Source organism: Monodelphis domestica, chromosome 5, assembly GCF_027887165.1.
Source record: "Monodelphis domestica isolate mMonDom1 chromosome 5, mMonDom1.pri, whole genome shotgun sequence".
NCBI lineage: Eukaryota > Metazoa > Chordata > Mammalia > Didelphimorphia > Didelphidae > Monodelphis > Monodelphis domestica.
Genome location: NC_077231.1, coordinates 156,173,564 through 156,196,539, shown reverse-complemented (window position 1 = coordinate 156,196,539; position 22,976 = coordinate 156,173,564). Strand labels below are relative to the sequence as shown.

The window sequence follows — 22,976 nt, the reverse complement described above, 5'->3', positions numbered from 1 at the left end:
CTCTTTCCCTGAACATTTCCAGTTTCTCTGACCTACCAGAAACAATTTATTCACATCCTCTCATCCCATCACTCTGTCGTTTCTATTTCCCTTTATATAAATATAAAAAAGGAAATGAATTAGAACAGACTGTAATGAAATCAATTATTTAAAGCCAGCCAGTTAAGCACATTATCTGGAAAATGTACAGAAAAAATTTCTGTCTTGCAAAAGTACAAACAATTTCAAGAGTTCTTGGAAAAAATAAGATGTCATATGTAAGTTCAGCATGAATATTTATAAGCATTTATGATAGTTATCCTGTATTCCCAGGCTTTTAAATATTGCAGGTATTATAGGAACATAGATTTCAAGTTGGAAAGAATTTGGGAGATCATCTTGCCCAATCCCCAAACATTTCCAGGATTTTTGCCTTTCTGAAGTCTAATTGTCTGATAAGTCTTTATTTGTTTTGAATAGGAATCAAAGTAGTAAATGAGATAAAACACTTAGGATAAAATGTCTATAGCTTTATTTACACCCCTTCAATTAAAACAAAATATTACTAAATTAAGGTTGGAAATACTTTTCTTTCACTCCTTTTGCCACTAACCTCACTGTCTCCACTTCCTCGCTACCCTAAAACTCTAACTCTCTATCATGCCTTCTAATAGAACTAGTACAACTCTTTGTACTAAATTAATTGAGATCTGGAAAGAGTGTTAGACAAGAAGGCAGGAATACTTGAGTTCAAACCCTGCCTCTGAAATATGCTTGTGGAGCAATTCTGTGAAAGTATTTTAATTCCTCTTGCTCTTAGTTCCCCATTCACAAAATCATGTTTTTTTTTTCTTCATTCAATCATGCCTGACTCTGTGACTGCATTTGGGATTTTCAAGGCAAAGATAATGTTGGGGTTTGCAATTTCTTTTGCTAGTTAATTATACAGATAAGGAAACTGAGTCATTAAGGGCCCAGGGTCACATAAGCTAGTAAGCATTTGAGGCCAGATTTGAAACTAGGTTATTCTGATGCCATTCTATTCAATCTGCCATCCAGCTATTCATAAAATCATAGAGGTAGGCTCAAAGACCTCTGAGGCCCTTTCTAGTTATAAGTTCAAAATTCTATGGATCACTAGAAATTGATAAGATTATTAAAAAACAATAGAGAAAGAAGAAAAGAGGACACACAGAATTTTGCAGTTTCACCTATATTAATGGGGCAGATTAGCAATGGTAATCTAGTAAAGTCAAGGAATGATAAGGAAGGAGGTATATGCCTTTATTAGATGAATGATTTTAAGTTTCCTCGCCAATTTCTTTGTCTCCATTCACTGATTTATCTAATCTATACTCTGTACTACTCCCATATTAAACTCCCTTCATTTCAGTTTATTGTTTTCATCGTCTCTCTATTATTTACTGAAAATAGTCCACATTCCTTAGTCTGGCATTCTAGTACCTTCAAAACTATGTGCTATTTATCACAAACTCTAGTGTTTTCTACCACAGAAGTTATAAAACAAATATTATGAAAAATAGCTTCTTTAATTTCAAAGCATTTACAATCTAATGAATGAAAAGGATTCAGGGTTATTTCTTTGCATCTTTTCCCCAAATTTCTTTAACATGAGCATTTTTTAAACTCTTCTAAAGTCATAAAGTGATAAAGCATCAATTTCATTATAGACCCAGAGAGCCTGAAATAAGGTTCCTTTCATATCCTTGTTGGGGGTTAGAGAAAGAAAGCAAAGTCATTACAGCTCTGACAGTATAAAATAAAGAACAAGTATTAACACTGATATAAAAAGATTTTTTTAAGATCATATAATATGTATTAATGACATCATCTCTCCTCATAACTCCTTGTTCAAATTTACCCTTTTGTAAAGCAGGGTAGCCTTGACAGAAATAAGTAATACTCTGGAACAATACATTATGTATTATTTGGAATAAATATTAAATGCACAATGAGAATCTTAAATATGAATTATAGAACTTTAGAGATGTTCACCTCCACTTTACTGACCATTCTTCAACTTTACTTTTCCACTTTAGGGGTACCAAAACCAAATAAATTCATGCTAATATGTTGCACCCTTTGAGGAAAGCAACAACAAACCTCAAAAGTTTGTATAGAAAATTTGCTGTGGGTGCTGGATGAGCCACATTAAATGCATCCCTGTTTGCAACACATCTGTTGAATCTTCCAGAAGACAGTACTTGTGCTAAAGCTGGGCAATATTCTTGACTGTCTTTGTGTTGGGGCTGGGGCTATGATCTCTTTTGGTATCCTGTCAGTACCACCAGTCAATATGGTTTTGGATGTCAACATTGAACTTCATGATTGAATTATAAGTATGGAAACCATAAAATTCTTTACCTAAGAAAAAAGGTTGGAAAAAATTTTCTGAACTTTGTGTTACTACTAATAGCCACAATTGACTATCAAGAAGCCTATAGCTATTTTCTAGAGAAAAAAACTGGGGCATCTAGGTGGCACAATGTATAGAGAATCAGGTCTGGAATCAGGAAGACCTGAGTTCAAATTTGAGCTCAGACAACAGCTGTGTGACTCTGGGCAAGTCACTTAACCCTGTTTGCCTCAGTTTCCATATCTGTAAAATAAGCTGGAGAAGGAAATGGCTAACTACTCTAATATCTTTACCCAGAAAAAACCAAAATGAAGTAACAAAGAGTCAGATATAACTGAAAAACAAACAAACAACAACAAAAGATCTAAATGGCACTGAATATCTTCTCAAAATTTTAGACAAGAACATAACACAGTTTCTCTTTTATTTTACCTACAATTTGCTTTTCAGCTGTGTCAAGAATGGTGTAGTTTTCCTTAGGAACTTGATGAGGTACTCCCTCAGGTCACTACTAGGAAGAATCATGAGAAAGATGGACTGGGGATGGGAATTTTATATATATATATATATATATATATATATATATAAATATATATATATATATATATATATTTTGGACTGTACCATCATAATACCAATGGAATCACCCGAAATATATAAGGAGAGTACAATCTGGATGACATCTGTGGCTAAAGTACTGAAAGTCTTGATCATCATATGTGAATATATGTAGTTTTCCCCCTCTATTGGCTTCACAGAGTTTTCTTGGGGAATGTGGGTGGCTTCTTTGAGTAACATAAGATGATCTTCTGCAGTGGAGCTTAATTTAGAAAGTATGGTGCCAGATCTCACATCTTGCCCCAGTTGGTGACAATCATGTATTGAATAGGTGCCCTCAGGATCACCTTATCTTTATTGCTTTGTGCTTTCCTCCATGTCACTATCTTTCAGGTTCATACCAACCATCATACCACATGTTAGGGACATTCTAAAATGGAAGCCTAGAGGTCAGTGTCTCCAGAAAATCCAGCTTCAAATATTCTGGAGGCAGTGTCAACAAGAAGGCTGGCAATACCATCACCCATTACAAACTTTAAAGTGGTAACTACATGAAATCCCTCAGAAAAAAAGAAGATGGTATAACATCTGGAGACAAGAGTGGGAAGGAGGGGTTCTTCTGAGTGTAGAAATTCAGAAACAAAATAAATATTACTTATCTCCCTTTTTTTAGGCTTTAACTTCCTTAAAGGAAAATATGATATTTTGTTCATCTGAGCTCCTTGGAGGCATAGACTATCTTTGGCCTCATTTCGTATCCACAAGGCTTAGCATAGTGACTGACATATAGCAGGCACTTTCTAAATGCTTAATGACTAATGTATACCATCTATCTCAGAAGTATGCAAACATATTTAGAATTAATGAAGACAAATATCTGAGTCATTTCCAATACTAGGTATACAAGGCAATTCATGGCACAAGTTCTACTCTCAAGGAGGTTTGCAATAAGGTGGATAAATGGGCAAAAAACACATATCACTACAATGGAGTACAAAGGCAAAGAAGGCGAGTACAAAGGCATCAAATAGTAAAGAACTTAGTCCAGGAAGGGTGGTGTTAGTGTTCTATACACAGAAACACAATTATATATGCTCATTATCTAATGATTCTTTTCCTTCTTTCTAGCCACAGCACGGTAACCTCAAGAAGTCTTAGTAAGAACATATCAGCACACTTACTATTCCAGATGCTAAGAAAATAAAGGATACCACTTCCATTCTTTTGGTCATAACACAAAAGGATCATAGGTATGTCAATTACCATCCCAATGCTGAAAAAGCCTTTCCAATTTCCATGACAATCGGCACAGTATTCCAGAAAAGAAGTTACTGCTACTCTGTTGTCATTCTTTCTTTTCTCAAATATTCTCTAGAAAAGTTGCACTGAGAAAGTCTAAATTATCCCACAGACCACTAAGAAAATGCTTATGATTTCTCAGGGTATTCTCTAAAAGTTAAACTGTAAAAAAAAGTCCCTTTTCTAACCTAAGCATAGCGCATATAGTCCAAAAGAGAAAAACAGTTGAATAATCTTAAATAATTGGCATTTTATGCCCTATAATTAACAGTACATGATCAGTATAAAATCTGATTAGAAATCTATTCCTCAAAATAGAACTCTATCGGTTTACTACAACAATAAAGTTAACATAGTACATTAAGATTTGCAGAGCACTGTACAAGTAGTATCTCACTGGATCCTCACAACAACTGTGAGAAGTAGATACAATTATTATTTGCATTTTACAAATAAGGAAACTTCTGCTGAGCAAAGACCAGTGTCTCCCTTAGGTTCACAAAACTAGGAATAAAGAGTCTGACTTGGATGGTCCGGATCAAAGACAAGCATTCTTAGCCACTGTGCCACCTAATACATTATTTAAATGCAGGGAATGAAAAACTAAAGAAGACTAAGTGGAGATTTAGAGGTAATTGGCCTTTTAAAAACAAAATGGAGTATGAAATTCAACAAAATGAAAAAATGTTATGACATAATCTGCCAGCATCTGATAGTTATTTCAAATTGCTGCAAGACAATTTTCTTCATTATTCCAGTGCATTTGTGTTTCCTCCAAAAAAGATTTTAAATGTGTTTATCCATTTGATTCAGTATACAAATGAATAATCTACTTTTCTCTCAAATTAGAAAACACAAGGTATTTATTTCAATCACCTGAGGAGGCTTAGAGTCATAAAGAAAGGTCAAAGGAAAAAAAAAATCTTTCAAAGAGCTCAAACATTTGACTACAAAAATAATGAAAATATTACAATTTTGGCATGCTGAACTGTGATAAATCAAACTTCTTTATGAATCTAATAACTATATTAATATTTGTAGAAGCTCTTTGCAAATGAAAAAGTAAATGCATTTTTTGGAATATCTTTCTCTCTGAGAACCTACATCAGCTTTAAATTTAGCTCTACAACTTTTACCGAAAGTAATGTTCTCCATCAAGAATAAAAAGCTTTTACCAATCTGTCACCATTTTATTAGTATTCCATCTATTATGGTTTATGAGGAGCTCAGGTACACCATTTTAAAGCACTCAGAGTTAAGAAAGAAGCAAAAATCAACACCCACACATTCAAACACTGAGGTGTATGCACTCTTAAAAATATACTGTAATATGACCTTTTTGGTAAGGCTTTCTAAAAGTCACTTTCATGTTTTAGAGAGCTAAAATGAGAAATATTGACTGTAATAGAAGTGTTAGCTTAAAGCAAAGCTCATTCATTCTCTTAATAGTGTCATTTTCCCCTACTGTGTCAATTCTATCTTGGTTTACCAAACGATAACTCATGAAAATGAAGTGGACCACAATGAGTGGAAAATGAATGAGGCATCAGATGGAAATGCTGATGGGATCTGCCTGACAAAAATGGATTTTTTACTTTCCATTCAGATGTTTTTTTGTGTTATGTTGACTAAGCCATGTATAATGGAACATCTGAGCCTTTAATAGCTTTTTAAAGTGTGAGAGTAAAAATTCACATTATAAAATAAGTCATATCAGATGAATGTGTATATATGTATATATATGCATTAGAACAAATGGATAGAAGTTGCAAAGAGACAAATTCTAACTTAATATCAAGAAAAACTTGCTAATAGTTATAGCTTGCAAAAACACAAGGGGAGATGATGCATTCCTCTCCTTGACAGTTTTCAAGAAAAGAATGAATGACCAAATATCAGATATATTATAGTGGGAAATTCCTTTGGGGAAATTGATTTTTCTATTTGACTTTGAAATCTCATCTAACCCTCCAATTCTGTGATACTGTGATATCAAATGGCATATAAAAGAAAACCAAATTTGACATTTTAAAAACTTAGAATTCAAAATTTCTATTATTCTAGCTACTGGATTTAATTTTAATAAAACTCCAGTGAATACATTAGAATAAAGATACCTTTTGAAAATCCTTGATATTAACCAGGCTGAATGAAAATATGTGATCCTTTGCTCCAACATACAGTCTACTCCGTTCCTCATCCAAAAGGAAAGTATGATAACTGGAGCTGTTAGTCAGGCCACTGAAAGTGATAACATTGTTGGATTCCAACATTTCTGAAAGGTAACAAAGCAGACATCTGTGTTAGTTTGATGACCTAAAAGAAGAAACTCAGCCTGTAACACACACTGAAACAAGGGCATTTCATTCTGTAATTATCTGGACTTGGGTATTTGTAAGAGGTTATGCATGGCAATGGAACCAACAGCTTATATTTCATTAAAGTGGAACTTATACATCTAAACTTACTATTTCTATTTTATAGGCTCCTAAACAAATAGAAAAGAAGCTGAATAAACCCAGCTATGGGTTGCAGACCAATGAAAAGATTATTGCAATAACTCAGTTGCCAAAATTATCTTCCTGTACTGAAGGTCTGACCATACACATCTTTCCCCTCTTCTCCTTTCTATCCTTACTTCTAGTGGCTCTATTACTTTAGGCTCAAATATAAAATCCTTTGTCTTTTAAACTCTTCATAATCTGACCCCTTCCTAATTTTCTTTCCTTCTTACATATTCTCTCTATAATCTAGGCCAATTCATGCCCATGTATTTGCTTCAGTACCTCATCTATAAAATAAAATGGAGAAGGAAATACCAAACCATTCCAGTATCTTTGCAATGAAAACACCAAAGGGAGTCAGAAAAAGACAGACAACTCAAGCAACCAAACATGACCTATCCCTAAAATGATCTCTTTCCCAGTCTTCAACTCTTAGAATCCCTGACTTCTTTTAAAATTTAATTCCTAAATTTCACTTTTTTCAAGATGTCTCTCCTAGCTGTTTAATGCCATCCCCTCTAAAGCTGACCTCTTTTCCATTTTGCATCTGTCTTGAATGGTCTGATTTCTAGATGTTCATCTTTCATGCTGGAGCAAAAGCTCCTTGAAAACAGACTTTTATCTTTGCATCGCCAATCCTTAGGACAATGCCTGGCATGTAATAGTGCTTTAAAAATTCTTATTGAGTGATAGACCAAACTTTTCCTTTTACAGATAAGGAAACTGAGACTTGCAGAAGTTAAGTGATTCATCAATGCCCCACAGCTGCAAAGATGGGTCATCTGACACCATATGTAGCATTCTTCCCACAATAATATTGTGACTTGCACAAACATATTCTGCACTAAAGTAATACTATATTAGGAAGATAAATAAGATTGATAGATATTTGGCTTCTTTTTTGATTACACATTTGTATTAAGGGTGGTGGAAAACAAAAACAATAGAAAGATAGACTTTGCCTATTATTAGTAATGCTACCGTGGAAAGTCATGGCCATTAAGCTTTAGTTTATTTATTTATAAAATGGTGATAATGTTTCTTTTGTTATTAGCCTGAGAAAGTCATGATGAAAAAAAGTTACAGATATGCAAATTATTGTAACAGAGGAGAAAATTCTGAAGAGAAATGAAGTAGTTTTCCACTCCCCAGAATTTGCATACTCTGTAAACTGTCATTCTCCACTTCCCTGATCTACTCATGTAAGGTAAATAATTATAATCTAATTAAGAATTAATCTAATTTTAATAGGCAAATGTGAAGTACCTCTCTGGCTTTAAGAGAATTAAAAAAAACATTATTCTGGATCTCAAGAAACAATGGACGAAAGGAAAGTATGTACAATCAGCCAGACAATAAGACAGAAAAGAAAAGATTTAGTTCAATAGAAGTTATCAAAAATACAAATCTACTTCATGAGAGGCACTGTGGTATGCTGAATAGTTGGTTGTTCTTTTTACTTCGACAGGAAGAAAATGGCATCCCTACTGATGTCTTTTGACTAACCCATAAATTCTATTAAAATGAGACAATGCTGCATGAAGGTATCAGCCTCATTCTCTCTTCTAGTCTCTGAAGTACAAAAGTCAAGACTAATGTTGATATCTCAGGATGCAATGGGTAACCTTTGTTTCTTCAAAGTCTAACCAAGCTCTAGTGCCCCACAGCACCAGTGTCTAATGCCATCATGGACACTGGAACAAACTATTTTCATTTTCCCCTTTTGTCAGGAGATGTCTTCATATGCTTGAGTCAGACACCCCCTTAAACTAACTGACAAGTTTGAAGCCTTTTGGTTCTTTTATATTAGATAGTATACTGGATTTGACATCATGAGAAAATGGATTTCAAATCTCTTCTATCACTTAAGAATTATTTGCTAGATATAGCCCACTTAACTTTGAAAGACTCTCATATTCTTCATATGTAACAAAAATATAGTACTACTTGTATTAACCTTTCTCACAGGACATTCATGGAGTTCAAACAAGACAATAAAAAGGGGAAAAATGTTTGTGAAGCACTTTGTAAACCTTAAAACACTATACCAAATACATGTTTTCTATGTAGAGATAATCTAAAAAAAGTTTAGATTCTTGAAGTATAACAATCCCTCTGAAAACAGAAATTATTCTAAAGTTAAATCAAACCAATGAACTCTTCATTCTTCAGCAAATTCTTCAGCAATCAAAAAAGACTCACTGTTTTCTGTTAGCACAGAAGAACAAACTGTTTTACAGATCTTTTCCATGGATTTATAATTTTGCTTAATTTCCTCTTATCAGTCTTTTCAATTTGACACTAGTTTCTCACTTTTAAGATTCTTTGCAACAGAAAGACATTTTATAAATGTAAGCAATTCTTGTTAGTTTGCTTTCCAAAATAAGAACAAGAACTATAAAGTACTGTTACCAGTCACTATTTGTGGAATTTCAGACATAAATAATTGAAAAAATGTTCATAATTCATGAGGAAAAATGAAGCAATATTCTAAAAATGCCAATACTGTAAAATTAAATTACATCTTTAATGTCATATCAATTAAATACCAAGGGAATACATTATATAGCTAGAAATTATTTTTAATTTTTAAAAAGTTAAATTAATTTATTTATTCAATTTATAACATTATTTCCTGGTTACAAGAATCATATTCTTTCCCTCCCTCCCCTCCCCTCCACCCTTCCCTTATTGACATGCAATTTCATTAGGTATTACATGTGTCCTTGATCAAAACCTATCTCCATGTTGCTGATGTTTGCACTAGGGTGATCATTTAGAGTCTACATCCCCAACCATATCCCCTCAACCCATGTATTCAAGCAGTTGTTTTTCTTCTGTGTTTCTACTCTCACAGTTTTTCCTCTGAATCTGGAGAGTGTTCTTTCTCGTAGATTGCTCCAAGTTGTTCAGGATAATTGCACTGCCACTAATGGTGAAGTCTATTACGTTCAATTTACCACAGTGTATCCAGTCTCTGTGTATATTGTTCTCCTGGTTCTGCTCCTTTCACTCTGCATCATTTCCTAGAGGTCATTCCAATTCCCATGGAATTCCTCCAGTTCATTATTCCTTTGGGCATAATAGTATTCCATCACCAACATATACCACAATTTGTTCAGCCATTCCCCAATTGGAGGGCATCCCCTCATTTTCCAATTTTTTGCCACACACAAAGAGCACAGCTATGATTATTTTTGTACATGTCTTTTTCCTTATTATCTCTTTGGGGTATAAACCCAGCAGTGCTATAGGTGGATATAACTAGAAAATATTAATGAAATTTACATTAAAGAGAAAAAGGTCAAGCATTTCAAGAGGAAAAATGAAAAGAAATGTGAATGAAGGGGACCAATAACTCACACTTTGAATAAATATAAACTCTAAAAACTGGTATGTGGCATAGATATGAAAGTTCAAATTGGAGACAAATTAGAGAAACAGAAAAAATACTATCATCTATGGAGTGTTAATTTCATGGTCAGTCAATCAAGGAACTTCTCTCAGAAGAAAAAAACAAGCTTTTACTGAAGATATGATTGAAAATTTTATTACATACAATTAAAAAAAGATTCTCCACAAATAAATTTAATAAACAAAGATTAAAAAGAAAAAAAAACCTTTCCAGCAAGTTTCTCTAATAAAGGTTTCATTTTCAAGATTCATAAGTAACTGATTCAACTTCATAAGTATAAAAGTCATTTCCAAATTAATAAATTGGATAAGTATATAGATGGTTCCCAAGGAAAGAAAATTAGGTTATCTATAATCATATGAAAAAATGCTCTGAATCATTAGTAATCAGAGAAATTCAAATTAATTTAATTTTGAGATTCAGATCCAGCATAGCAACAAAGATAATTAAAAAAAATAACAAATGTTGGAAGAGTGATGGGAAAATAAGTCCATCAATATATTGTTAGTGGGCTTGAATAAGTATAAACTTTCTTTTAAGCAATTTTTGATTATATGAAAAGAGTTACTAAATAGAAATTGCTTTAATATTGGTAGATCTATACCCAAAATACATCAGAGAAAAAGGAAAAATTCCTTTATATATACATATAAATTTTCATTCTTTTCATGATGGCGAAAAAGTAGACATTAGTGAGCTGCCCATAAATTGACAAATATCTAAATAAGTTGTGGCATAGTAATATGATAGAGTACTATTGTGCTATAAGAAATGAAATGATTTCAAAAAGACAAGAAGTGACTTATGAGAACTATTCCAGAGAGGAGTAAACATAATCAGATGAATAATTTATACTCTAATACCAATATTATAAAAATAAATGATTTTGAGAACTTTTAGAAACTCATGAAGAATGAAATGAGCAACACTAAAATAATTTAATAACAATAAAGTAAAAACTAACAACTTTGTAATTTGTAAGAACTACAATTAAAAAATAATTTTATTATTCCAGAGGATTGATAATAACGTCCTCTATCCTTTAGAAAGAGGTAATTTATTTAAGGAGCAGGATGAAACATTTATATTTTTCTGCATACCCATTAAGGGAATTTGTTTTGCTTGACTAGAAATACTTATTACAATAAAATTTGGTTTTTTTTCTTGATTTTTTTAACCAATGGGAAGGAAGAGAGAAAATAAATTGTTTTTTATTAATTAAAAAAATAAAGAATAGAATGCTACAGATCTTAGATTTTGTATATACTTTCAGATTATGTCATGTACTATTCATTTTACTTAACTCTTTTATTTTGCTATGAAAGACATTTCAAAGTGAGGGTAAACTGTAAATGTCTACAATGCAAAAACACAATGCAGCAATAAAATCTTAAGAAAAAAATTGAGACACAAGTCTTGTTGAGACTCTCATGGCTTCAAAGTAAGTGATATAAAACTTTAGATTGCTTACTTTCTCTTATAACTTTCTCATACTAAAACATTTGGTTTAGTATCCAAGTCTTTTAGTGATCTCACTTTTGAAAGCCTTAGATTTTCTATCTCCCTAATGTTAATGTTCTGGGCTTCTCTGGAATGTTGTTATTTAGTCGTTTGTTTGTTTTTTTTTTCATGTCCAACTCTTTATGTACCTTTTTGGGGTTTTCTTGGCAAAGATACTGGCATGGCTTGCCAGTTCCTGCTCCAACTCATTTTACAGATGAGGAAATTGAGGCAAGCAAGGTTAAGGAATTTGCCCAGGTCATACATCTAGTCGGTTTTGAACTTAGATCTTCCTGTCTTCAAGTCTAGAACTCTATCTACTGTACTACACTTCTGTCTCTCTGGAATGCATGGCCATTCAAACATTTCTGCCATTCAACTGCTTTATCTCTGAACTGTCTTCTTTTGAGTTTTAGATTTTCATTTTCAGTTTCCCTTATTGTTCCTGATTACTTAATTAAAATTTACCTTTTATTATTGGCGACATCCAGATAATGGAAATTGAAAAAAAATTCAGAAATGTGAGATGTATTATCCCTGTTCTGCCTCCATCACATCTCAGATCATACGTTTTGCTGCAGTCAAATTACTTTGAAAAAGATCAAACTAAATCACTGCTTAATTAGTTTGTCATTAGTGCATCTGAATACAGTGACATACAAATATGCACTGGCTATATTCAGGTCCAGATGTTCTGTTGTATAAGCTATAACTGAAATCTTAACACATTTAGGCAATCCTAAATTGAAAGTTGTTTGCATATTAGTGATACGCATACCTTGCAATTGAAGTTCTCTAGTGTCTTCATTATACAATTGGTAATCTTGGGCTCTCCACTGTTCCTGAAGGGGGAACTGATTCTACATCCAATAAATATTATTAAGTGCTGATTATATGCCATATGATATGGCATTCTAAAGAGCAATTAGATTATTGCTCTTAAGAAATTTACTAGTAGATTTGCCAATGAGGCAATGAACAACAAATGGATAATTAGATCATGAAAAAAGGTATGAGAATTATAAAGTCTTATGAGAGTTACAAGGAAGGAAAGGAAATTCCCAACATTAGTACAAGAGGCAAAGTTTTTAAAAAAGGCTTCTTGAAGTATATATCTCTGCCTGAATTTGTATTTTAAAAAGAGAAAAGATTTCAAAAGGCCATGTGGGAAAGGATATAATTCTACACATAAAAGGGAGTTAAAGTAAAGAATGGAAGGCAGATGAAAAGAAAGAATGGGGAGAAGTGTGAGATTAACTATGGAAATATAAAATAAAAGCTAAGAAGTTCTAATTTGCATATCTGTCTTCCTTGCTACATATTTCACTCCCTATCATCCCACCCTTCCAACAGATTGAGTCCTCCCTAAGTATGCAATTGGTGGCTCATATTTCTTTGGATCCTGAGCACCTAATAACAAGGTTTGTAGAGAGTAAGCACTTAATCTTTCTTGAAGTGAATTGTAAGAAAAGTAGATTCAATAGAAAGAAAAATTAAAAATTAATTTAAAAATCGGTAACATTGATAATTAGAAAAGTTAAAGAAATAAATTGTATTTGTATTCCAACAGGATACATACAAAAACACAAGTTTCCAAAGTTAAATAAACATGAATATACACAAATAACATGAATGAAGTAGTATAAACGTATAATGGAAGACATGATGACCAATCATGGTTGAGCCAACTATTTTAAGAGAATAGGTAGAGTAAGGACACTGAGGGTATATAGTAGATAGAACACCAAATCTAGATTCAAAAGAGACTAAATTTAAAGCTGGCTTCTGTATACTTCCTAGCTATGTGACCTTGGGCAAGTCACTTAACCCTGATTGGCCACTCCTTGTCAGTCTTAGAATTAATACTAAGACAGAATGTAACAAACAGAATAGGAGGCAAGAAAAGTGAGACTGGAAACTGATTCCCTACTTTATTCTATATTGTTTATTAATTATTGATTGACAAAGATTTCTAATCACTAGAATCTGTACTTATAGATTATAGATTAGAGGTAGATTTAATTGTGTAGGATTTAGTATTATAATTTATGAGTTTAACTTCCCCATTTTTCTGTAGATTCAATCTCTTATCCCAGAAGGATGGAAGAAAGATGAGTCAATGTGGACATTACATATTTTGCCTGATCATAAACCTAGCGCCTGAGCATTCTGTTATAGAGGACTGCCTAACACAGGGCTTTCCAGAAAATGTGGGTCAACTCTTTTCCCTTTACAAGGAACTTTGGAAATCTCCTTTTTTCAAGCAAATAAGCATTATTTTGCCAAATATAGGACCATTTACACCTTCACCAACTGCATCACAGATTATGTATTCCTGTTATATATTCCTGTCTACTGAGGGCTTAGGGATCTCACTTTATTGATAACTGCAAGCCTTATTATTAAATTGATCACATTAAGAACTAAAATGCCTACAAGTTATACACTAATACTTCTCTTCCACCACCCCCCTCCAAAAAACACTTAAGTAGTCATAGGAAGACATCTAATGCCTTGCTTACATTCTTGATAAAGGGTTTGTTGTAAAACACAAACAAGAATCCCAAAAGTGAAAAGTCATATGAGGAGTTTGTATATGATTCATTCTGGAAGAGCAAATAAACTGATGGAACTTTGAAAATATCACTTTAAGTCCATTTATGACTAGCAGCCTCTTGAGAGATAAAGGGCTCTCTCATTGTTTTCTTAAGCAAATTTCAGTTTAATTTCAGTTTAAAAAATTTTAAATAATGTGTGTGTGTGTGTGTATTAGTCAAACACTATGATTTCCTCTCTATATTTTCCTCATATGGAAATCCTTTTACCAATGCAGACTGCTAATTTATTGGCTACCCTTTTAACTTATAAGAAATAAAGGGAAAAAATTAGCAAGTTTAATTCAGTTAGGTTACAATTAAACAATTAAACATCCTGGCTTCCTCTGAAGTCACAAATTTAGGATGCATAATATGTGCCTATGTGTGGTGTGTATGAGAGCATACAAAAATAAACTTTTAAAAGGTTAGCAAATAATTTTGTAATGGCATCCCTTTCAATTTATAATAACAGATTTTTATCAAAGGTCCTGAATTGAAATATTTCATGTTATTTTTTCTACTTAGACAATTATTTTTATATTCTAAGAATGCCCCCCCCCAATACCATCATTCTCCTTCATGTAGTCTCTAATTTACAGTTCTAAACTAGTTGTAGAAGACTGAAGAGATGACATTGTCAGTAATCAGTAATGGCATATTTTGTACACTGTTACTGATTGCTTTTGTCAACTGCTATTCTTATATAATTATTTTCTCAATAGAGAGAATTTATAGGAAATATTTTTTAAATGACGAAATGCTGCTATACATCTTTGTATCATACACAGATATAGTTTCTCTAATATTCTAATTATCTTTAAAACAAACCCAGATTTTTACAGATGATTATATTATCATGACCAAGTCAAAACTTTTGAAAAGTCAGTGAAATTAATGCTCTGTTTTAGAATGCAAGACCCCCCAGCACTAGCCTTTTTTTAGTAGGGTGGAGACCTCTATACACTTGACCTTCAAATGAAAACAATAGTCACCCTGTTCATGTATTTGTTGACTTCCTTTATGACTTTTTTACAAAGTTTATAGCATGAAGGGCAACAGTATTCTACCAGTTGCTGCAGCCAGATTTCTTCTATTCATCTTGATTTGAAGATTATGTCTTTGTTTCTTTATTCATGACTTGAACTTTGTCCTTGGTCTTTTTTTATTTTCAAAGGGCCCAAATAAAACAGAAACCTCAATCATCATAGATGACTCCTTCTTCAGTTCCTCTATCCAATAAGTGTACAATCTGCAAAATCCTGGCTATTCTTTCTTAAAAATTCCCTTTAATATATGTTTTCACTATGAAAAATTAAGTTTTTTATTAATTCATATTCCATCCATTGCAATTGCCTCCTCTATCCTTGCCTCTTGTCTCTCTAAGCTACCATTTCATACAGAATACAGCACCAGATGAACCTTCCTATAGCTCTGCTTTGATTGGATTATTCTCTTTAACCCTTAAACCTTTGACAGTTTGTCACTATTCTAATAGAATCCAAACTTTTCACCCTAGCCTTCAGGACCCTACAAAATCTGGCTCCAATTAAACTTTTACAACCTTATCTCTATACTTTCCTCATGAATACTGTAATCTCCAGGCAAATTACAATACCAGCCATTCCACAAATGTTCCTTTTCCTTACCTAAAAATCTTGCCTCAAGCCTAAAGCTGGAGTATCTTCTCCCTCTTCACACTCCTGAAAATCTATTCATTGTTCAGGACCCAAGTCTTTTCTGATCACTCTAGTCCTAGAATTCTACATGAAACTATGCCCTAGACTTTCTGGAAGAAGTAGTTGTGCAGATCATGGGGTCTCTGAACAGTTAGCAACAGAATAGCTTGGCAGAGTGTGCCCTTTTAATCTCATTCACATGTCCATAAAATTAGGAAAAAAAATATTGCTACAAATGCTATACATTCTGTGCCCAAGGAAAACTTTTAGCTCTAATGACATAAATCAATCAACCATATAACTTCTTTTACTTGGAAAAATTGGCTTCTCACATAATATACAAATGATTTTTTTTTTTACATATACATGTAGCTACAGAGAGAGAGAGAGAGAGAGAGAGAGAGAGAGAGAGAGAGAGAGAGAGAGAATAGGGAATTTTCATCCTAATATGATAGATATCATTTTAATTCCTTCATACACTTAAAAAGAGGAGTTATGAGTCGAGGGAGGGCTCTCTGGCCTCAATGGGTCTTAGAAGATTCCTCTATTTCCTGCATGGAGCTGGCTGCCCTCCTTCTGGTCCAAGGGCTGAAGAAGTTTGTGGCAAGGTGCAATGGAGACCTGGATATGAGGAGGGATGACTTGGAATGACAACAAATGTTTAGGTTGGTGACAGAGATCTTGGTGGCATCTATCAGGTAGAAGAGATAACACAAAGAGCTCTCTCTCTCCACGTATTGGTAATACAACCATTCTAGAATCAGAAGCTTTTAACTAGATATAGAGCTTGCAATCACAAGATAATTGCATGCATGCAGCTGAAGTAGCCAGGGAAAGAGTATCTCTTAGCAATGAAATGATGAAAGTCATATCCCTTAGCTCCTTCTCCAAAAAAGATATTGAAAGGGAAAAAAAGACTAAGTGCTTCCACTTGCTCATTCAATAATCCTTAACTAAAAATTGGCTCTCTGGAATAAAGGAAAAAATGGGGTGTGTGGATTATTTCAAGTCCTCCTCCACTATTGATGAAAGAAAAGAAATGAATGAGAGTATATAGGCAGTGTTTCAGAGGGTGATCAGGTAGGTTGTGTTATCAAGGATAAGATGGATGTCAGCCAGAGCCAGAAGATGGAAACTAAAAGGGAGAGAGATAAATTGCCTTCAAAAAATGTCAAAGCTATATGGCACATATAACAGAGGACCAGGTCTGAAGTTACAAGGTGTTGGGTTCAAATCTGGTCTCAGATACATCCTAGCTGTGGGGACCCTGGGCAAGTCATTTAACCCCTATTAACCTAACTCTTGTCTTTCTGACTTGGAATTTTTACTAAGACAAAAAGCAAGGTTTTTTTTTTTAATAAAATATCAAATTTCCTTTAACAATCTTAAATCTCTCCATGAAACAAAGGCCCACTTTTTTAATCCTACTGATGTGTTCTATATGACTGAGAGATGTGGGATACAGACCAATAGTATGCTGGTAAATGTTTAACACCTGGCTCTCTGGGTTTAAAAAAATGTACTTCCGACATATTATTAAGTTATTTCCATTTTTAGCATTTTCTCTTTCACATTCTTAAGTTTATACCATTAACAAAACAATAAGTCAAGCCCTAATTTGTTAGGTTGCCAGTTTCTGGATATAAATTCTCACAATGACAATTTGACAACTGACTAGAAGGTGGAAACTTCCTACCAGTGTGATGCTGGTCGTCACTTAACCCCATCTGCCTGCCTTTTACCACTCTTCTGCCTTGGAACAGATACTTGGTATCCATTCTAAGATAAAAGATAAGGATTTTTTTTTTACAATTGCTAGTCTTCAGCCTGTCCCTTCTCAATAAACAATCTCTAATGAACAGAAAGTAAATATCCCCAAAAGGGCAATAAGGAAGAACAAGGAGCATATTATACTTAATAACCAAAGGGGAACTGGGGAAAAGAGTAGGAATAAATTATATCATCAAGTAATTTACATGTATAAAATATGTGCCTGGACTAACTGAGCAAATTAAGAGGTATGGGTGAGCAGAACAAGTGGACAATTCAGTACTCCATTTATATTCTTGATATTTCTGGAAAAAGCAAGGAAAATCCCTTGCACTCTTACACTAACTTCTGCCTTTAGACTTACAAAATGATAGGGATAAGATTTTTGATAGGACAAACAGGTACATGGGTTATGATCCATATCCGTGTAGAGGCTACTCATTCGACATCTTCATTTAAGTTTCTAATTACCTTTTTCAATGACTACCTGTGAAATATATGCTAACCCTTTTAAATCTTTTTATAGTCATCATCTACTCCATGGGTAGAGATACTCCAGGGCTCTGCCTCAGGCTCTCTCTTCTTTTTACACATTTTGTCAGTGATCTCATCAGCTATCATGGATTCAATTATTACCTTTGTGCAGCTGACGCCCAAATCTCTCTAGTTGTACTCATCTCTCCTGAGATCTAATTTTATGTTTTCAACTGCCTTCTGCATCCATCTGCCAAGACGATCCACAAGCATCTCAAATTCAGCATCTCTAAAACCAAACTCATTTTCTTTCCCCCATGAGCATTCCCCTCTATCTTCTTAATTTTCCCATTTCTGGCACCACCATTTTTCCAGAAACCCAGGTTTGTCACTGAGGATTCATCATTCAGTCTTGATTTTGATTCATCCCCAACCATAGTTGCCAAATCCTATTTGGTTCTTTCTCCTCAATACTCTTCATCTCTTCCAAACCTTGACTCACATCACAATTATTCTAATTCAGCCCCTCACCTCTCACAGGGACTATGGGGATAGCCTCTTAATTAGTCTCCCTACATCTAATCTCTTCTCTCTCTAATCTGTCCTCCACAAACAATTGTCATTCATAGATTGCCCAGCTGACTATCTTCCTATTTTGGGAAAGCCCAAGTACCTGTAGAATAGGGGTTGGAGCCCAAATCTGAGGATATATTTCTGGGGCCTCTGAAAAATCAGGGAGAAATAAATTACATTTTTATTCAGATTACTCTTGAACTGAAATTTACCATTCTCTTCAATTGTTTTTTTTTTAAAGATTATTCTGAGATGATGTTTATTGGCTTCATCCGTTTTTCAAAGGTGTCTATACCATAAGAGAGGTTAAGACATTCTGCTCTGACATAAAACACAAAATACATTTTCTATGCATCCCAGCTCTTTACAGTGTGGTTCCAGCCTAAATATGTAGTCTGATAACACATTTTTTACCCTCACCAAGCTCCAACCATTCCAATGCAACTTTATTTAAAAGGCTTTACTTTATTCACCCAGTTATTAGTGCTAAGTTGAAATCACTTTATTTTGTTTGTGTCATGTATTTATTTATCTGTGAACATATTGTATAGTCTCTCCTCTCCAGAACAGTATAAATTCCATGACATAATGGACTGTCTCATTTCTCTGTTTGTTCTCCTAGTACAGTGACTAGCAAATGATGTTTAAAGAATGTTTGTCAATTAGTTAGTGTACTTACTGGTATGCTAATGCTATTAGTAGATTCTTAACAATGTATCTTAAACACTGATTAAACATTAATATTCATTCAGCATCTACTTTTCTGCTAAATAGTAAAGTCATTAAATATAAGGATCGTGCTATATATATATATATATATATATATATATATATAATATTCCCTCTATTGCTTAGAACAATTCCATATACATCATATTGAATGAGTGAGAGCCTACATGAATGAATGATTCACAAAATCTCATTGCTGAAAGTAACTTTAGAGATCAACCAGTCTAATCCTCTTAAATGACAAAATTGAGGTATAAAAGTCAAGTGATTGGTCCAGTCATTTGGTCAATTAGGAATAAAGCCCTGAAATGAAGATAAGAAGCCAAGTTTCTTGACTCAGTCAGTTCCCACTAGACCTCTCTATCAAATTAAACTTTTTGAATTATTTATAACTTCTTCCCAGAATGCAATGTTAAGAGTGACACATAGAATTTCCCTAAGTGATTAAGTGATAAATGAAGAGCTCCCCAGGTCAGGGGTAACATAAGTAGCAGAAGCAGTTATCACACAAAAGTTCACTACTGGGTGTGCCAGGCAGCAAGGATGATGGACCAGCCCAATTCCATGGAACTTAAAAATGTCCAACCAGAAGGTCTCAACCCTGGTAGAATGAACCACTGGTCTGGGTGTTCAGGCAGAGATAAAAGGAGCAAATGTGAGATCATGGAATCTGGCATTAAGGATATCTGAACCCTCATTGTGTAGAATGACAAGAGATTTGAATGCAGGAATGAATGAGTTATTTTCCTTCTTTACCACTGATGATTGATAGTTGTGATTTATTGATGTAGTAACAAATGTACCATGAAAATTTCATCTATTCTTAAAAGAACAACAATGAAAATCTAAGAAGTATCATCCTGTGAGTGAATATTGAAATTCCTTTAGTCTAGACACAGACTGAAATGATTAATGCAGACATTCAGTGTTATTATTTTCTCATCTGAGTATAAAATTATTGTAGTCATATCATAAAAGCAATGGTAATAAATTACACCTTTGTCTCCCTCTACTGTATTTATCTAAGTGTGATTTCATCATTAGAATGGTGAACCAGTATTCTTGAAGTTCTCTCATTCTGATTTTTCTAAGATATTTCTGATCTCGGATGAGGCTACTACCTCCTCTATGGCTAGGTTTTTATTATAAATATTTTCTTAGCATGTGCTATGCCCAGAACTATAGGTTTTTGTTGCGGTTGAGATCTTTGATATCAGCCTAAATAAAGCAAACCACAGCATATCTATAGCTCATCTGCAATTTAATCTTAGAAAATTGCCTAGGGGTCCATGAAATTAAGGCAAGATCTGAACCCAAGTCTTCCTAATTCCAAGACACATCCTCATCCTTTATCTCATATGCCACATTGCCTCTAGCATGACTATCACTGGCAAGATGGAAAATGGATGGAACTTTTCTGTATAATCCAGGTGAAAGTGATTTTGAAACAGTCATGGTAAATTATTTGCATATACTACAGAATGTTTTTCCCAGTGTTGTGCAGATTTTTTTCAAATAATTTTATCATATTTTGCATGCTTGTGAGAAAGCATGTGTTCTCTAACATATTTGCAAACTGTATGCTTCATTTTGTCAGTAACGAAACTGTGGAAAATTTCCACATCTGGAGAATTAAGACTGATGCTAGTTCAGTTACTCAAAACCTATTATATATGAATATGGTGAGAATATTTTAAAACAGCTCGGAAAAAATATTTGCCATGCTCCTACAACGAGCCAGAGCTTCCACAGTGCATTAATATCATAGCTTGGCATGAATCAAATTTTATTTTTAGTGGAGTGCTTTTCAGTCTTTCTCATTCTTATTGTCATTTATACACAAAAGTGTAATTGCTTACCATGTACAAAGACTCCTAGGACAGTAGTTCCCTTCTGCAGCCAAACATGAATTAACCTCAGTAGCTAAATAGGAGGGGGAGAGGGGTCTGTATGAGTATGAATAGTAGGAAGGGATAGGGAGATAAAATTTTGCTCTGAGTTCCATCAACATTTACAATCTGATGTCAACTTTCCCATTTAACTTTTTTTAAAAATAGATTTTAACTGATACTTTGTTTTTATATCATATAGCTTCCCTTCTTTCATGCCTCCTTCTGCCTACCATAGAGTCACCTCTTACATGAAAGAATTTTTAACAAAAAAGGGAAAAAAGAAACAAGCAAAGATAATTTTTAAAAAAAGCATTATCACATGCAATATTTCACATCCATGGACTCTCCACCCCTACAAATAAGGAGTATGTGGGGAGGGTTTTGGGTGTGTGTGTGTGTGTCATATTTTCCCCTCTCTGGAATCAAGTTTTTCTTTATAGTTAAACAACATTTATTTTCTATTGTGTTGTGTACTGCTGTAGTCGTATATGTTATTTTTCTTGCTCTGTTTATTTCATATTGCCTTAGTTTATATATTTTTATGCTTCTCTTTATTTATATTCATAATTTCTTCTACTGGAAATTCTATTAGATTAATAGTTCACAATCTGTTTAGCTATTCCCTAGCTAATTGGCATCTATTTTGTTTTTGTTTTTTTTTAGTATCACAAAAAGTGAAATGATAAATATTTTGGTGGGTATGGAGCAATAGTTTATTCTTATTTTGGAATGCTTCTCTAATTATTTCTATCACTTCTAGACTGCATTTTCCTCAAATAAAGTATAAACTCCTTATAGTTAACATTTTTGTCTCTGTATGTGGCTCTGTCTCTCTGAAACTCTCTCAAATGATCCAAAGAACTTTCAAGGGTTCTTGAGGAATAGTTATATGTAGAAGCAAATTAAAATTCAACCAAATTTATTTATACCCCCTTTCAATCTAACTGAAATGATATATTAAACTTATATGTTTGAGCACTTTGTAAACCCTACTGGGAATTGCAACAATAGGAGAAAAAGCATTAACAAACCTCAGACATGTTGAATCCCTCTGTGAAATCCAGCAGTTCCTGGGTTGCTCACAATCTCCAATATCAATTTAAAGAATCCAGAATATCTGAGTTCCACAATCAACTTAGAATTTAACCTTAAAACAATCCATTCCAAAATGCATGAGTTTGACCTCTTTCAAAAAAAAAAGACAAGGATATTTTCATTTGCCTAACTATTTTACACAAGTGATAAGCCTACACAGCTAAGGGAAAAGGAAAGTGGATAAATTGAAATGTGAATTAAAATTTCAAAGCTAGTGTCACTGAAGATACTTTATAAATTTTATCAAATGAAATAACATATTAATGTTTTTGTGTTCAATTCGCGAACATTTTTTAAATGCAAAGCAGAATGGTAACCAGTGGGGATGCAAAGGCAAGCACAAGTATAGTTCCTGCCCTGAAGGAGCTTCCATTCTGCTGGATTCAGTTGGACTGATAAAATTATCAGTCTAGTCATTTTTCTTGGATCATTATGAATAAGTGTAAACTGACAGCAACTGAAGCCATGAAAAAGCAAAGTAGAGACACTATTCTATCAATTAAGGGCTCTTTAATCAAAGCTTTTTTTCTCCCATAGC

The 22,976-nt window shown here is 33.6% G+C and overlaps 1 protein-coding gene across 5 annotated transcripts in view; it reads right to left on the bottom strand.

Moving 5' to 3' along the window:
• SEMA3A (semaphorin 3A) overlaps nt 1-22,976 on the bottom strand; it is a 657,947-nt gene that overhangs the window by 207,567 nt on the left and 427,404 nt on the right. For all 5 annotated transcript variants that reach the window (XM_007504009.3, XM_056799471.1, XM_056799472.1 and 2 more), the window contains one exon: nt 6,331-6,488. In XM_007504009.3, the coding sequence (XP_007504071.1) occupies nt 6,331-6,488 (158 nt within the window). The remainder of the gene's footprint in view (nt 1-6,330; nt 6,489-22,976) is intronic.